Source organism: Argentina silus (assembly GCF_951799395.1).
Source record: "Argentina silus genome assembly, contig: scaffold_107, whole genome shotgun sequence".
Taxonomy (NCBI): domain Eukaryota; kingdom Metazoa; phylum Chordata; class Actinopteri; order Argentiniformes; family Argentinidae; genus Argentina; species Argentina silus.
This window is the reverse complement of record NW_028153234.1, coordinates 110,047-128,154: the sequence shown is the minus strand read 5'-3', so window position 1 is coordinate 128,154 and position 18,108 is coordinate 110,047. Positions and strand designations below refer to the sequence as shown.

General features: G+C 43.3%; 2 protein-coding genes across 2 annotated transcripts in view; both read right to left on the bottom strand.

The window, feature by feature from the left end:
- Positions 1-5,128: 5,128 nt before the first annotated feature.
- On the bottom strand, positions 5,129-11,644 carry LOC310824348 (E3 ubiquitin-protein ligase TRIM21-like). The gene is made up of 7 exons (XM_083697605.1): positions 11,170-11,644; positions 9,622-10,286; positions 9,300-9,389; positions 8,842-9,072; positions 8,261-8,393; positions 8,013-8,039; positions 5,129-5,998 (listed from the first exon to the last, which is right to left on the bottom strand). Exons 2-7 carry the CDS (start codon positions 10,282-10,284, stop codon positions 5,463-5,465), a joined length of 1,680 nt encoding a protein of 559 aa, XP_083553731.1. The 5' UTR covers positions 10,285-10,286; positions 11,170-11,644; the 3' UTR covers positions 5,129-5,462.
- A 3,894-nt stretch (positions 11,645-15,538) lies between these two features.
- The window catches only part of LOC310824355 (zinc-binding protein A33-like), a gene marked incomplete at its 5' end in the record, with an annotated part of 4,205 nt that continues 1,635 nt past the window's right edge, over positions 15,539-18,108 (bottom strand). Inside the window, 3 exons of the mRNA XM_083697611.1 lie at positions 15,539-16,257; positions 17,649-17,738; positions 17,880-17,963. Coding sequence (XP_083553737.1) covers positions 15,722-16,257; positions 17,649-17,738; positions 17,880-17,963 — 710 coding nt within the window. The 3' untranslated portion in view covers positions 15,539-15,721. The remainder of the gene's footprint in view (positions 16,258-17,648; positions 17,739-17,879; positions 17,964-18,108) is intronic.

Here is an 18,108-nt window from a genome sequence, read left to right as displayed (position 1 = left end):
TACACGCACATGGTGGGAATGGAATTAGGAGCTCTGCACGCCAAACCCAAGCGTCTACCACAAGACCATGAGGACATCTTTCCAGTCTGAGGACGCCACTTGGCCTTACCAGTCTCCAGGCAAGGTTACTCATCAAGCGAGCATGGTTCCAAACCACCTCCGCTACAATTACTTAACACTTATAAACCAACTATTACTTGTTGTCACATTATCATTAAAATGAGTAAGTAAGTAACTAATAGACTTCAGTAACATGAATGAAATAATGCTTTATGTAACTATGAGGTTACTCCTAACAAGAACAATAGGCATTAAGGTACTGTAACTAAACCTCTATCCAGTAGGTAACAAGGTCCAGTCACTCACATGTGGAGGGGCCGTCCTCTCTGGTCCATTTGATCTTCTGTTTATGTTTGCCTGCAACATTGTAGTGGACCGTGTCGTTTGACATCCTCACTGCTCAGAGTCCTCAGAGGTGAGAAAGGCGAGGGGTTGACAACAGTGGGACCTAGCTAACCAACGCTCACCACACACACACACACACACACACACACACACACACACACACACACACACACACACACACACACACACACACAGACATCTATTCATGGTATTTAATGTTCTCAGAAACATGTTACAATCTGGTTTTGACAGAAATGTACTGACTGATCTGTATCTCCCCATCTCACATCTCACACACACGCACATGCAGAAACACACACAATCACACACCCACACACCTATGCACACACACGCACACATATACACACAGACATACGCACACACACACACACACACACACACACACTCACACAGTATATACTTTCAAACTCACTTCCACTCATTAAAACACCTTTTTCCTGACCTGCACACTCTCTCTGTCTCTCTCTCTCTTGCACACACACACACACACACACACACACACACTAAATAAGTGATAGTAGTTTTGATGACCAGGTTACGATGTTGTTTTAGCAGAAATGTACTGACTGATCTTACTGACTCCAATCCACAGGTCATAGAATATCTGGTGACAAGGCCTCAACCTGACACTGAATCTCTTGTCACTTACCCTATGTTCTCTTGTATACTATCCCTCTACTCTTTCCCTACTCTCTCTCTCTCTCTCTCTCTTTATTTCTCCCCCTCTCTCCCTCCCCTACCTCTGTCTCCCCCACCCTAACCCACCCCATCTCACTCTCCTCCTCTCCCCTCTCTCCCTCCCCTACCTCTGTCTCCCCCACCCTAACCCTAACCCACCCCATCTCACTCTCCTCCTCTCCCCTCTCTCCCCTCCCCTACCTCTGTCTCCCCCACCCTAACCCTAACCCACCCCATCTCACTCTCCTCCTCTCCCCTCTCTCCCTCCCCTACCTCTGTCTCCCCCACCCTAACCCTAACCCACCCCATCTCACTCTCCTCCTCTCCCCTCTCTCCCTCTCCTACCTCTGTCTCCCCCACCCTAACCCTAACCCACCCCATCTCACTCTCCTCCTCTCCCCTCTCTCCCCTCCCCTACCTCTGTCTCCCCCACCCTAACCCACACCACCCCATCTCACTCTCCTCCTCTCCCCTCTCTCCCTCCCCTACCTCTGTCTCCCCCACCCTAACCCTAACCCACCCCATCTCACTCTCCTCCTCTCCCCTCCCTCCCTTATTTCATCTCTCAGTCAGAAAGATCAAGAGATAAGACCAATGTGTGCATGTGAGCATGTGTCCATTTTAGTTTGTGTGTGTGTGTGCCTGTGTGTGTGTGTGTGTGTGTGTGTGTGTGTGTGTGTGTGTGTGTGTGTGTGTGTGTGTGTGTGTGTGTGAATGAGGGAGGGAGGGAGAGAGAGAATGTGTGTACTTTAGAAACAAAGCTGTGATGAGGTCACTGACCAGTAAGGGGCGGAGTTTCAATGCCTGAGGGCTGTTCAATCAACATCTCTGAGCACTTTCATGTGAATATATGAATCACAACTATGTTCCTTTTCACCTCCCGTCATAAACATTGTTTAATGAACCCATGAATCTAAATACAGTACAGTACATTATTGCAGTGAGAGAAGAATGGTATTCCCCGATATTAACAAGTTCAACAGAACAGGATCCATGTTAACTTGTTTGTTTGTTTTCTTATTTACCTTTAAACAGATAAGGTCCACATATGAACGACATGTGGACAGTGTGTGACCTAGCAGCACATGTGGGTTTAAAGGCCACATGGGATTGAGAAGTTAGATTCCACCTTTACTGAGTACCACCCAGGTGTCTGTTAGCGCCCCCCTCTGAGGGGAACCTGTAACTACACCAACATCATGTCAACTCCAGTGAGTAACAATCCAGTGAGTAACAGACATCAGTCCTTGGTCAGTGTTGTTACGTTCCCACTCCTGCATGTTCGTGTGTCCTTGTTGTGTTTTGTGTTTCCTTCTGTTTCTACTTTACCCTGTCATTCTACATTCAGGCGACCGTCAACAATTGGCCATTCGTCCCCTTCACTCATCTGTTCCTGTCCAATCAGAGGGCTGTCCGTTTCCTTTAAAAGCTCCGCCTGTCTTCCCCTCCAGAGTCACAAGTTTCATTGTAGTCTTGTGGGTGCCGTCGACTCGCTATTGCCTTGTTTGTTCGAAGCCCATAAATATTATAGTTTACATCGTGTTTTCTTTCATTAGGTTGTAGTCATTGTTTACGTAGTTTTTTCTCATAGTTTGTCTCTGTTATTTGTACGCCATAGGGGTAAGGTGAATAGGTAAGAGACCCATGGGTTTACATTTCCACCACGTAGGCTTCTCTCTGTTACAATTCACCAGGTTAGGAGTGGGTGCCGCCCCATGTATGTATTAGTCTAGTGTAACATAGCATTTTAGCATAGCCTTGATAGTATAGCTTACTATTGCACTGGGTTAAGACATCACTTTTGTTCATGATTTCTTTGCGTTGGCACCACTCTTAGTTCCCTTTCCCCCTTGCCCTGTGTCTAGTGTTTGTGTTTACCCTGAGTAAATATATACCTGAATATTAGTGTGGCTTGTTGTTGTATAATTTCTACAATAAGTTCGGTGTACTACCTTTTTGTTGCGACTCCTCTACAGCCCCTAGACGTGGACGAGTTTTCACCTCGAGTCGTAACAGTGTTGCTAATGAAGCAATAAGGAATGAGAGGCCGTGCTTTATCCTGAATAAAGTCACAGCGGAGGCCGCAAACCCATCAGCTGTGACTTTATTCAGGATGAAGCACAGACTCAAGTGACTTATCGCATTTATACAATGGTCACAAACTCGCATATGACTGTAATGTATGGAAAACAGTTAAACATGTCATAGCTGTTACTTTATCAGGGAATAAAGCTTTGAACGTCTCTCCGCCAATCATAATGCTTGGTGTGATCAAACCGTTGTATAAAGGCAATTCAAACATGTCTCCATGACCAACTGTAGACTAACTAAGAATGTTTGTTCCTTGTCAACACAGTACTGAGCATCCTGATCATCTGACCTCTGTCATGCCTGCATTCATGTGTAGCACCAGAGCCCAAAGCACAGGTCAAGGAGGGGGGGGGGGGGCATTCACTGTCATACATCATCAATGTATTACATGTTTAAACAGCACATTCCTGCATACTGCTGCATCCTCCTCAGCTCTGTGGACACAGAAGAGACCACTGTAGTCAGGTCACCACATCTATTGACATAACCTTACACCTGTCTAATCAGTTCATATTACTGTATGATGTTCACATGTACATTATCTACAGAATAGTTCATACTACTGGATGATGTTCACATGTAAATTATCTACAGAATAGTTCATACTACTGGATGATGTTCACATATACATTATCTACAGAATAGTTCATACTACTGGATGATGTTCACATGTACATTATCTACAGAATAGTTCATACTACTGGATGTATGTTCATATGTACATTATCTACAGAATAGTTCATACTATGTCATTGAAAGTTATGTCGAGGTTGTTAGCAAACCTCTCAGAAGTACTTATTAAACTCTGCATAGACAGTTGTTGATACTGTAGTTACAGTCGTAACTTGAGGTATCTTTAAATAAAATGTTATCTGTGGCAGCTATGCTATTGTTACCTCTCAACCAGCAGCTTCTTCCCAATGCAGTTTCTTGAAGGCCACGTAGGCAGAACTTCACCCTCCCTGTCCCATATCTAAATTCCCTATTCTCCATCTACTGCCTTCATAATAGAACTAAAACTGACTGGCAGAATGGATCTCAGCCCTGTCTCTTGTCACTACCCAGTGATGCCCAGTAGGGGGCAGAATATACACAGAATGTACATGAATGATCAAACTCACCAGAGTTCCTTATCCTGAGTATCTGAGAGGTTTTTCACAGCTAATTATTCTGGTGCTCTAACTTCTTCAGTGTGACTGTTGAAACAGTACCTGGTTTTATAAGTCTACGACACAAACACAGGTACGCAGGTCACAATGATGCAACTCTCTACATCGCCCCCCCCCACTATCTCTCTCCCCCCCCTCTTCTTCTTCTTCTTCTTCTTGCCCTCCCTTGATTTAACCCTGTCATGGTCTTTCTCAACCAGCTGTGTGAAAACAAGTCTACCTGATGTATCAACCTATTCTAACTATAGTGAAACACAGTAGAGTACAGTAGAGTACAGGAGAGTACAGTAGAATCAGGAGAGGACAGTAGAATCAGTAGAGTACAGGAGAGGACAGTAGAATACAGGAGAGTACAGTAGAGTACAGGAGAGTACAGTTCTCCCCCAGAGTGTTATCCTCTCTTTGTCTTCTACTTTAAATACATATGGAAATGGTTTACAGCTCAGATATGTTGGATTCTAATGTTTTTTAATGTCTAATTTTTATAATTTATATATGATGATGACAAAATGTGTTTTGAATACGTACTGGAGATTGTATGTATGTACTATAGATGACTTTGCTGTGTGTGTGTGTGTGTGTGTGTTTGTGTGTGTGTGTGCGCATGCAATGTAATGCTTTGAGTACAGATAAAGCTACCTACCTCCTAGAGTGTCGTGTGTGTGTGTCTGTGTTTTATCTACCAGTGTGATTACATGAGTATCTGTTTTCTATGAGCATCATCAACTGTGTGTCAACAAAGAGATTCAACGAACCACTTCAGCAATAACATCTTTATTCAACTAAATTTACCTTAAAATGTTATCCTGTATTTAATGATAATAAACATATAAGCAATCAAGTACGTTACATTCAATGAGAGGGGATCAGCTATCAGACATTTGCATTGAAGCATCTCATCTCATCTCATTTCATCTTTTTAGTTTTGTGTGAAAATACATGACCATCACAATATGTTCTATACTGTTTCTGTGAATCACTTAAACAGGGTTTCTCTATATCATATCAAGAAATAAAAAGTAAAAGTAAAAAAGCAAAAGAATGAAAAATGAAAATCTGAAAAACATGAAATCCCACAAAGATTCTAACTCAGTCTGTTTAATTGACAGGAGTGATGACCAGTGGGGCTGAGTTCTTACCACCAACATTAAGTTCAGGGCAGAAGAATGGATAGAGTTTCTCAGTGAAGGTGATGCCAGTAAAGGAGTAGATATGAGACCTGTTGTCCACATCATAAAAGGAGACCTGACCCCTCTCATAATCTACAAACACCCCCACCTTCTGGGGCTTCTGACTGAGAGAGAGGAGGACAGGAGGGTCAGCTAGAGCCTTGTACTCCCCATCCCTCAGCCACACAGTCCAGTATCCATTGTCAGGGCTAAGTTTAATACTCCCCTTCCTGTTGATGGACTCTCTAACCACTCCTATTGACCACTCAGTCTTGTCCTTCACCTGAACCTCATAGTAGAATCTCCCTGAGGAGAAGCCCTCCTTCCCCAAGACAATGACAACAGGATCAAACCTCTTTGGGTTGTCAGGGAGATTCTGTCGTTTGTTTCCATGTCTCACTTGTTTCCCATCTTCAGACAGGATGAGCCGAGGATGTGCTGTATCAGGGTCCAGAGTGACGTCCACTGTGGAGGACATATACATAGTTTATACTGGGCCTTTACAATGCTGTTGTATCAATGATGTGTAGTGTGACGACCCCAGGTCTAGGTAGATTTGATTGCATTGACTAGACACTACATAACTGACTACACACCCCATAGCCCCAGAGGGCAGTGTTGCTCAGACATACTGTCAGGTGGACTTCCTGCCTGAAGGATACAAAAGAGAGGGGCGTGGCCCGTGCTCTCTCTCTACCATTGCTCGTCCAACGCTCTCTTTGATGGTTTCTCTAATTTGTCTTGGAGACCAACAAGGAGAGCAACATGGACATGGATGGACTAGAAATGTGCGACACAAGTCCCCTCAATAGTTTTATATATGTAGTTTACCACCTTTAATTGTATATCAACTCTGAACACTGGAACTGGCTGACCAGAGGAGGACCAACGCTACAAGACTGATTCACTTTCCCTGTTCCACATCTAATTGATCTAATTGGCCTATTCTCCATTTATTGACATCATTATTATAAGACTTTTACTGAATGGCATAATGGGTCTGAGCCCTGTCTCGTGTCACTACCCAGTGATGCCCAGTAGGGGGTTGGGGTGGGGGAGACCTTGATGACGAAATGTAGTTCTTGAATGTTATTGGCGTATGTAGACAGGAATCAGAAATACGTTGAATAGAAGGCGTTAACCTGGGTGAAAACTATAAAGACAGGTGACTGAGGAGATAACGGGGTCAGCTTTGCAAACCTGAACGGATCAAATCAACAGCTCTGGTTAACAGTATTTTATTTAAAAGTACTATAACTTAAATTCAACGACAGCAGTCGGATGGACCCTGTAGCCTATATTGATGATTTGTATTTGCAGCATTATGGAATTAGCCAAACCAAGGGGAATACATGTCCGCTGTCGTAAAATGTCCATTCCAGACGTCTATATGGAAAAAAGACACGCGTGGAAGACATTGAAAAGAGACGTGGCCAAATTAGTTAGTAATGGGTGTCATTTTTACCAACACGTTGCCTCTCAATAGTGTCCTAATCATCACCAAATATATCCGACTCTGTCACCAGAGAGGATGGAGAGAGTGCATGGAGGATGGTTAGAGCCACCTACAGTCCTGTGTGACTGGAGCGAGACGTGTTTTTGTAATTGTTTAATGGTGAAACTACAAGTTTCCGAGCCAGCCAGGGAGGGGAATCTTTTTCTTGATCGTGTCCGATTAACAAACAAAGGCATGACAATTTATCCAACACACTCTCCCCCTTCAAACGATTCCTTAAAAAAGCGATATACAAAATAAATGAATCATTATTACTGTTTCTCTGCGCTGTGAGAGAATGCGTGATCTGCAATTCATGGGATGCTATAATAAACTTGATTTTGCCAATCATCATGTATCTGATAAGGCAAACCACTCTCTTTTCAAACATCCTTCACAGCTCTTCTCACCACCTTGTGGTGGCTTTCCGCAGCACTTTACCGCGCGTGTACGGTATGGCGGTGGCTTTGAAGTGCAGTGGTGTGCAGCAGCGGTGTGCAGGGATTAAACCCCTGCCAACTGTATGTACACAAATAGGTAGGTAGGTAGCCTACAGGTTAGAGAGGCAGGCCAGCAATTGGCAGATCGCTGGTTCAATCCCCCCCCCCCAGGAGGGAGCTGGATGTGAGCTGGTAACTAGAAGGTTACTGGAATCATATCTAAGGTGCCTACCACTGTGCCCTTGAGCAAGGCACTAACTGCTTCAGGGGTGCTGAATATGGCTGACCCTGTGCCCAGAGCTCTGTTCTCCATTGGGTGTGCACGTGTGTTGAGAGAATGAGAATTGATTGCATGGCCAAATAATCTTCTTCTTCTATACCATCAAATAAAACCCTAACTTTTCATTGTAATTGTTTGATTTAAAATCCAAGCTTTTGGAGTGTAGAGCAAAAAGAAGAACAAATTTGTCACTGTCCTATTACTTACGCTGGGCACTGTATATACAGCAGAGTATAATGATGAACATGTTTAAACAGCACATACCTGCATACTGCTGCAACGTCCTCAGCTCTGTGGACACAGAAGAGACCATTGTCGTCAGGTCACCACATCTATGGACACGTATCTTTTTAAAAGTAGGTATCTTTTTCCTAACTAGGTATTTACAGTATGTAGTTCATACCGTGTTCTTTCTTGAAAAACTTTGGTTCTTTCTTGGGCAAACAAATGAATATCAGATATAAGGTACTGTCCACATTGATGTAAGAAGGTCTGTCCTCATCAGTCCTTACCTACGTCAGACATCCTCTTGGTTTCACTCTGAAGTTTCTCCACCAGCTGAGACAGGAACACTCTCACGGTCCTTACAGAGAGATCACCGTGAACGCTGATCTCAGACCAGTCCTTGGATGGGAGACTCTCACTCTGCAACAGGAGGGAAGAGAGAGAATCAATGTGAACTCTGATCTCAGACCAGTCCTTGGATGGGAGACTCTCACTCTGCAACAGGAGGGAAGAGAGAGAATCAATGTGAACGCTGATCTCAGACCAGTCCTTGGATGGGAGACTCTCACTCTGCAACAGGAGGGAAGAGAGAGAATCAATGTGAACTCTGATCTCAGACCAGTCCTTGGACGGGAGACAGCAGGAGAGAAGAGACATTTGGCATTGAGAGTGATGTTCAAATTACATTTTAAATATGATCTATCAGTCAATAAATAAATAAAATAAATCGATACATACTGTATAGTGTACAGTAAATGTCATACACAATTACAATGCTATGTGCTTTACAGGACTAATAAATAAAAACAAAGGATTCTAATAAAAGAGCAGCACTCCTCATGTAGCGACCAGAGATTGGGACACTGACCTGGAGGAGGTGGAGGTGGTCCTCAGTGTGTGAGAGCTGCTCCAGCTCAGTGCTTCTCCTCTGTAGCTCAGTGACTTCCTCCTCCAGCTCTTTAATGAGCCCCTCGGCCCGCCTCTCTGCGGCTTTCTGCTGCTCCTCAATCTCAATGAGCTCAGCCTGGCTTCTCTCAATCAAGAGCTTCAGATCACGGATGAACTGCAAACTGACCTCTTTCTCTCTGTCTGATTCTCTCTGAGGAAAAATTAATGTGCAAATCAACATGACCACATCATACAACAATGTTTATCGAAATCGAATAGACACATTTGTATAAACCATGAGAACCACAGCTTCCAGTAATCAAGACCTCTCTGACTCCCTCCATTAACACATGTAGACCTCTTAGCAGCAGTAGTACTGTTAGGTGGAGCAACTTCTAGATTAGAATAGGTCATAGGTGAGGGGTCAGGAGGACTCACTTTGCTGAGCTCTGCTGTGTGTTTGACCTCCTTCACCTTCTCCAGACGGTCCTGGATCACCTGCTGCATCTCAACCTTCATCTTCCGAAGCTGAGACAGAAAAACTAATAAACAAGACAATAACAACCCCATACCCACCATCTTCTCTCCCCATTCTCTCTCTCTCTCTCACACACACACACACACACACACACACACACACACACACGCACACACGCACACACACACACACAATATTCTCTCCCCACTCTCTCACTCACTCACTCTCTCACACACACACAATCCTCCCTCCCCACTCTCTCATACACACCACCATACCCACCATCTTCTCTCCCCACCCCCCCAGCAGTTTGTCCTGTCTTCTACATGCTGCCTCTGGGTGTGTCAGTGAGCATGTGCCACTCTGGTCAGGCTCCAGGTGGGTCTGTCGGTACACGAAGAACACCAGACCAGCCAGACAGAACCCAAGGTACACCAACCTCCTCCCTGAACAAATGCTACCAGGCCTAGCTGGGGCTGGGGCTGGGGCTGGGGAAGGGACTGGGGAAGGGGCTGGGGCTGGGGCTGGGGAAGGGACTGGGGCTGGAGCTGGCGAAGGGGCTGGGGAAGGAGAAGGAGCTGAGGCTGGAGCAGGGTCTGGAGTTGGAGCTGGAGCAGAGGCAGGAGCAGGGGCTGAAGCTGAGGCAGGGGCTGTAGCTGGGTCTGGTTCTGGGTCTGGAGCTGGGTCTGGGGCAAAGGCTGGGTCTCTTGCTTGAAAGTTATCAACAGCCTCTCTGATTACCGTGTTTACACAGAGCTTAGGTCTTGTAGGATATTTCTCCTGACAGAGTGGACACTGGCACAGGTCTCCTTTATCCCAGTGTGTGTTGATGCAGGCCATGCAGAAGTTGTGTCCACATGGGATGGAGACCGGGTCAGTGAACACGTCCAGACAGATGGAGCACTGGAACAGCTCTTCAGACTGGAGACTGCTGGGGGCAGACATATCTAGGAAGCAGGACACAACTGATCTGTTTACAACATCCAAGGATATAAACGACCCATAGTGTGGTAACAAACGGATAAGAGAGGTGTTATATACGCCACACTTTTATCTAAAGCGACTTCCATTGCAGTGAGAGCATACATTTTCCAGTATATATGGTCCCAGTGGGAATCGAACCCACAATCTAAGCTTTGTTAGCTCCATGCTCTACCAACTGAGCCACAGAGGACCATTGAAGAACCAGTGTTTCTTTGTAAAAGGAACATTTACTGGAATTCATTGATAGGACATATTGGTTTTGTGTACTAAACAAAGCAAGAGTGGTCAGTTTGAAAGTTTTGCACAACATGCATCTTACCAATGTTAAGATTGCTGATGTTGACAAGAATTGCAATATTTTTTGCAATATTGAGCCACTTTGAGTCACTTAGTGTTGTTTGTTTATAAATGTAATTCCATTTCTAACATCTGGGACGACCTTGCTGTACATTTCTCTGAGAACTCTGAATGTAACTTTACCTTGGATATAAAAGACATTCCAGGAAACTGGAATTCATGTAAATATTACGATTTCATGGGTACATTTTACATACAGAAATGTAAGTTTGGGATGCAGATCCACAGATTTAAAGCCTTCACTTAGGAATTGGTATCTCTGTTGGACTCACTCAAACTGCATAGCAACAAAAAAAGTGTGTACTGTGAATTATTTTTATGAGATACTTAAAATCGGTCACATCTTTGCTTTTGTTAATTTTATTTTTGGATATGGTGGTTACTGTCTTGTAATATAGCCTGATTTGTAAATCGTGGTCTTTAATAAAAAAACTAATAAGCAAGAAAGGTCATTAGCTCTGCTTTTATTCTGAAAGATGGTAGGCCTACCTTTACTTGGACGAGCCCGTGTGATCCCGACAGCTCACAACGCAAACAACAGCCCTAAACAACCACTAGCAGTACAGCACTATTCATGAGCATCACGAATCTCCGAACTGAACTGAATCATTAAGTTCTGTTCATCTCAATGACCTGCATCTTTGACTCACTGAATTGTTCAGTGCTTCAAATTGTTCGCTTAGAAACAAATGTTTTAAATGCTCCAATAGGTAAGCAGGTTGCGTTTTGAGTCGCGTCTGTTCTTCTGGAACGCCGACATAAAGTGTCGTGCTGTCTCTTATTACTCAAGACGCAACGCAGTTTGGTTTTCCGTCGCTCCGCTCATTAACGCGCAGGGAGGAACACAAACGACTGTAGTTTACTCTTTCGATTGATTTCGCAGGAGACAGGACAGGACAATATACTCCGTTGAGCAGTGTTGAGCGACTTTCTGAAGAAAACTGCGCGTCTATCGGCAAATTCACTTTACTTTCATTTCAGCAAAGTGACGTTGAATGGTTTTAAAGGAGAAGTAACGCCACTGGTTAGTGAGCTCTTTATTCGCCCAATGGCCAAAACACAGACAACCTTTACACAGGAAGAGTAACATTCCAATAAACAAATATGACCTTTGTAATCTATCAAATGTGTCATATCTGATTATTTTGTAGGCTACATTCTATTCGGTGTGAGGTGATTAGCAACGTTTCAATGAGTGTCATGTTATTGAAGAAAATGCTGCAATTTATATGTTTATAATATAATATTTTCTTTTGAAAGTGTGGCGTAGGTGTAACATCAGTGGAACAAACGTTCTTCGCAAAATCTGGCCTCCAAATAAATCAGACGAAGATGTCCCTCCTTCTTGGGACCATATATGCTGAAAAATGTTTGCACTCACTGCAGTTTGTGTGTTCAAGTCTGTTGCTTCACATTGAGAGTGTGTCTTGGGTGTGTCATCAACCTCAACATTCAAATGCATCATATCAACTCAGCACAATCCAGTGAGTAAACAGACATTTTTAGATTAGATTAGATTCAACTTTATTGTCATTGTGCAGAGTACAAGTACAGAGACAACGAAATGCTCCTTCTTGGGACCATATATGCTGAAAAATGTTTGCACTCACTGCAATATCGTATACCATATTCCATTTTGATTAAGACCTGCACCTGTAACTGAAGTACCCAGGCACAGAGGGGAGCCTGTAACTACACCAACACATGGGCCATGTTGAGGAAGGAGACGTGTGTTCAAGTCTGTTGCTTCACATTGAGAGTGTCTCTTGGGTGTGTCATCAACCTCAACATTCAAATGCATCACGTCAACTCAGCACAATCCAGTGAGTGACAGACATCAGTCCTTGGTCAGTGTTGTTACGTTCCCACTGCTGCATGTACGTGTGTCCTTGTGTTTTGTGTTTCCTTCTGTTTCTACCTTACCCTGTCATTCTACATTCAGGTGACCGTCAACAATTGGCCATTCGTCCCCTTCACTCATCTGTTCCTGTCCAATCAGAGGGCTGTCCGTTTGCTTTAAAAGCTCCGCCTGTCTTCCCCTCCAGAGTCGACCCGTTTCATTGTTGTCTTGTGGGTGCCGTCGACTCGCTATTGCCTTGTTTGTTCGAAGCCCATACATATTATAGTTTACATCGTGTTTTCTTACATTAGGTTGTAGTCATTGTTTACGTAGTTTTTTGTCATAGTTTGTCTCTGTTATTTGTACGCCATAGGGGTAAGGTGAATAGGTAAGAGACCCATGGGTTTACATTTCCACCACGTAGGCTTATCTCTGTTACAATTCACCAGGTTAGGAGTGGGTGCCGCCCCATGTATGTATTAGTCTAGTGTAGCATAGCATTTTTAGCATAGCCTTGATAGTATAGCTTACTGTTGCACTGGGTTAAGACATCACTTTTGTTCATGATTTCTTTGCGTTGGCACCACTCTTAGTTCCCTTTCCCCCTTGCCGTGTGTCTAGTGTGTGTGTTTGCCCTGAGTAAATAAATACCTGAATATTAGTGTGGCTTGTTGTTGTATAATTCCTACAATAAGTTCGGTGTACTACCTTTTTGTTGCGACTCCTCTACAGCCCCTAGACGTGGACGAGTTTTCACCTCGAGTCGTAACAGTGTTGCTAATGAAGCAATAAGGAATGAGAGGCCGTGCTTTATCCTGAATAAAGTCACAGCGGAGGCCGCAAACCCATCAGCTGTGACTTTATTCAGGATGAAGCACAGACTCAAGTGACTTATCGCATTTATACAATGGTCACAAACGCGCATATGACTGTAATGTATGGAAAACAGTTAAACATGTCATAGCTGTTACTTTATCAGGGAATAAAGCTTTGAACGTCTCTCCTCCAATCATAATGCTTGTTGTGATCAAACCGTTGTATAAAGGCAATTCAAACATGTCTCCATGACCAGCTGTAGACTAACTAAGAATGTTTGTTCCTTGTCAACACAGTACTGAGCATCCTGATCATCTGACCTCTGTCATGCCTGCATTCATGTGTAGCACCAGAGCCCAAAGCACAGGTCAAGGAGGGGGGGGGGGGGGCATTCACTGTCATACATCATCAATGTATTACATGTTTAAACAGCACATTCCTGCATACTGCTGCATCCTCCTCAGCTCTGTGGACACAGAAGAGACCACTGTAGTCAGGTCACCACATCTATTGACATAAGCTTACACCTGTCTAATCAGTTCATACTCCTGTATGATGTTCACATGTACATTATCTACAGAATAGTTCATACTACTGGATGTATGTTCATATGTACATTATCTACAGAATAGTTCATACTACTGTACAATGTTCACATGTACATTATCTACAGAATAGTTCATACTACTGGATGTATGTTTATATGTACATTATCTACAGAATAGTTCATACTACTGGATGTATGTTTATATGTACATTATCTACAGAATAGTTGATATTATGTCATTAAAAGTTACGTGGAGGTTGTTAGCAAGCCTCTCAGAAGTACTTATTAAACTCTGCATAGACAGTTGAACAGTTGTTGATACTGTAGTTACAGTCGTCACTTGAGGAATCATTAAATAAAATGTTATCTGTGGCAGCTATGCTATTGTTACCTCTCAACCGGCAGCTTCTTCCCAATGCAGTTTCTTGAAGGTCACGTAGGCAGAACTTCACCCTCCCTGTCCCATATCTAAATTCCCTATTCTCCATCTACTGCCTTCATAATAGAACTAAAACTGAGTAGCAGAATGGATCTCAGGCCTGTCACTTGTCACTACCCAGTGATGCCCAGTAGGGGGCAGAATATACACAGAATGTACATGAATGATCAAACTCACCAGAGTTCCTTATCCTGAGTATCTGAGAGGTTTTTCACAGCTCATTATTCTGGTGCTCTAACTTCTTCAGTGTGACTGTTGAAACAGTACCTTGTTTTATAAGCCTACGACACAAACACAGGTACGCACGTCACAATGATGCAACTCTCTACATCGCCCCCCCCCCACTATCTCTCCCCCCCCCCCTTCTTCTTCTTCTTCTTCTTCTTGTCCTCCCTTGATTTCACCCTGTCATGGTCTTTCTCAACCAGCTGTGTGAAAACAAGTCTCCCTGATGTATCAACCTATTCCAACTATAGTGAAACACAGTAGAATCAGGAGAGTACAGTAGAGTACAGTAGAGTACAGGAGAGTACAGTAGAGTACAGGAGAGTACAGTAGAGTACAGTAGAGTACAGGAGAGTAGAGGAGAGTACAGTAGAGTAGAGGAGAGGACAGGAGAGTACAGTAGAGTACAGTAGAGTACAGTAGAGTACAGGAGAGTACAGGAGAGTACAGTTCTCCCCCAGAGTGTTATCCTCTCTTTGTCTTCTACTTTAAATACATATGGAAATGGTTTACAGCTCAGATATGTTGGATTCTAATGTTTTTTAATGTCTAATTTTTATAATTTATATATGATGATGACAAAATGTGTTTTGAATACGTATTGGAGGTGTATGTATGTACTATAGATGACTTTGCTGTGTGTGTGTGTGTGTGTGTGTGTGTGTGTGCGCATGCGCACATGCAATGTAATGCTTTGAGTACATATAAAGCTACCTACCTCCTACAGTGTCGTGTGTGTGTGTCTGTGTTTTATCTACCAGTGTGATTACATGAGTGTCTGTTTTCTATGAGCATCATCTACTGTGTCTCAACAAAGAGATTCAGCGAACCACTTCAGCAATAACATATTTATTCAACCAAATTTATATTAAAATCTTATCCTGTATTCAATGATAATAAACATATTAGCAATCAAGTACGTTACATTCAATGAGAGGGGATCAGATATCAGACATTTGCATTGAAGCATCTCATCTCATCTCATTTCATCTTTTTAGTTTTGTGTGAAAATACATGACCATCACAATATGTTCTATACTGTTTCTGTAAATCACCTAAACAGGGTTTCTCTACATCATATCAAGAAAGAAAAAAGTACAAATAAAAAAGCAAAAGAATGAAAAATGAAAATCTGAAAAACATGAAATCCCACAAAGATTATAACTCAGTCTGTTTAATTGACAGGAGTGATGACCAGTGGGGCTGAGTTCTTACCATCAACATTAAGGTGAGGGCAGAATAATGGATAGAGTTTCTCAGTGAAGGTGATGCCAGTAAAGGAGTAGATATGAGACCTGTTGTCCACATCATAAAAGGAGACCTGACCCCCCTCATAATCTACAAACACCCCCACCTTCTGGGGCTTCTGACTGAGAGAGAGGAGGACAGGAAGGCCAGCTAGAGCCTTGTACTCCCCATCCCTCAGCCACACAGTCCAGTACCCATTGTCAGGGCTAAATTTGATCTCCCCCTTCCTGTTGATGGACTCTCTAGCCACTCCTAGGTCCCAGTCAGTCTTGTCCTTCACCTGCACCTCATAGTAGAATCTCCCTGAGGAGAAGCCCTCCTTCCCCAGGACAATGACAACAGGATCAAACCTCTTTGGGTTGTCAGGGAGATTCTGATATTTGTCTCCCAATCTCACTTGTTTCCCATCTTCAGACAGGATGAGCCAAGGATTTGCTGTATCAGGGTCCAGAGTGAAGTCCACTGTGGAGGACATATACATAGTTTATACTGGGCCTTTACAATGCTGTTGTATCAATGATGTCTAGTGTGACGACCCCAGCAATGTTCCCTCTAATTTTTCATGTGTCTGGGCATACACACAAGCTCCCTGAGCACACTGAGGACCACTGTGAGCAACATCAGATGTGCACGCTGTGGCCACACACCAGTATCACACCTGTTCAAAACCTTGGATCATAGCAAGTTACATGGCTTATTAAAAGAATCAAATTACAGCAGCAATTTTCATTAGTTTACTTTTAATATAAGCGATTTGGCCCACTTAAAATGAAAAAGACAAAAATCTTGTTGTTCATGGGATGTATAGTATGTTATATGTTATATGTGAGAGTCCTGCTTTGGCCTGGCTGTGGTCCAGTCCATTACGACAAATCAAAAATGCTGCGCTACGCAGCAACTGGCGGCAAATTCAAATGTGCGTAACGCAGCAACCGGAGGTAGATGCAATGCTGCGCTACGCAGCATCCGGCACAAATGGGTTAACTCCGCCGCATTGTTGTCAGCTAGCTAACCTGCATGGTGCGTATGGGCAGGGCACATATGCAAGCACTATCAATGCTATGATTGGCTGCGTAGCGTAAGTAAACCGTATCGTATCATTGGCTGGACACCTGTCACTCACTGTGTTACATTGAAAAATGGTACAAAAAACACATTATTGGTCTAATTAATTAGATTAGATTAGGTCTAATATTAGATATTAAATAATACGTTTATGGTGAATTTTATTTCATGCGCTGCATAGATTTTCTTGTGCGCTGAGAATGTGCGAGCAGTGAGCGATTGCACAGGCGCGCAGCTTAGAGGGAACATTGGACCCCAGGTCTAGGTAGATTTGATTGCATTGACTAGACACTCCATAACTGACTACACACCCCATAGCCCCTGAGGGCAGTGTTGCTCAGACACACTGTCAGGTGGACTTCCTGCCTGAAGGATACAAAAGAGAGGGGCGTGGCCCGTGCTCTCTCTCTACCATTGCTCGTCCAACGCTCTCTTTGATGGTTTCTCTAATTTGTCTTGGAGACCAACAAGGAGAGCAACATGGACATGGATGGACTAGAAATGTGCGACACAAGTCCCCTCAATAGTTTTATATATGTAGTTTACCACCTTTAATTGTAACTGAACTCTGAACACTGTAACTGGCTAACCAGAGGAGGACCAACGCTACAAGTCTGATTCACTTTCCCTGTTCCACATCTAATTGATCTAATTGGCATATTCTCCATCTATTGACATCATTATTATAAGACTTTTACTGAATGGCATAATGGGTCTGAACCCTGTCTCGTGTCACTACCCATTGATGCCCAGTAGGGGGCAGGGTGGTATCACAGAATAAGGCTCACCTGATGCTAGTTGATGACATGTGAGGTCAGCCTTATCTTTAATAAGTAGACACAGTTCCTTCTTCTGCTCTTCATGTGTTTTCTTTGTCTCTGTAACAGAAAACAGAGGTATAGGGCTTCTTATGATGAGTACACTTAGTCATGATAGGCTGAGATATTTTGTAGGACTCCAACCAGTCATTCCTAGCAGTACTGAGCAGTATCTGTTTCTGTCCTATGGAAACATCTCACCTGAAAGTTCTCTCTCCAGAGCAGTCTTTCTCTCAGAGAGTTCACTGGAATTGTTCTGTTCTTCCTCAAGTTTTGTTTTCACGTCTGTTTGGGAGAGAAAAGAAGGAGTAGATATCTAGCACATATCACACATTCAAGCAAATATCACTCTGCTGTTTAATATGCACATGTCCTATTGAGAATGATTTAATGGTTTTATCAGAATAATCATTCACACATCCAGTTGGTT

Bases quoted from the DNA above. Each gene is read 5' to 3' on its own strand.
- LOC310824348 (XM_083697605.1), bottom strand. From the start codon at position 10,284: ATGTCTGCCCCCAGCAGTCTCCAGTCTGAAGAGCTGTTCCAGTGCTCC. The intron at 9,073-9,299 runs GTGAGTCCTCCT...ATTTTTCCTCAG, and splicing joins ACACAGCAGAGCTCAGCAAA to AGAGAATCAGACAGAGAGAA. The intron at 8,040-8,260 runs GTAAGGACTGAT...CTGTGTCCACAG, and splicing joins CAAGAGGATGTCTGACGTAG to AGCTGAGGACGTTGCAGCAG.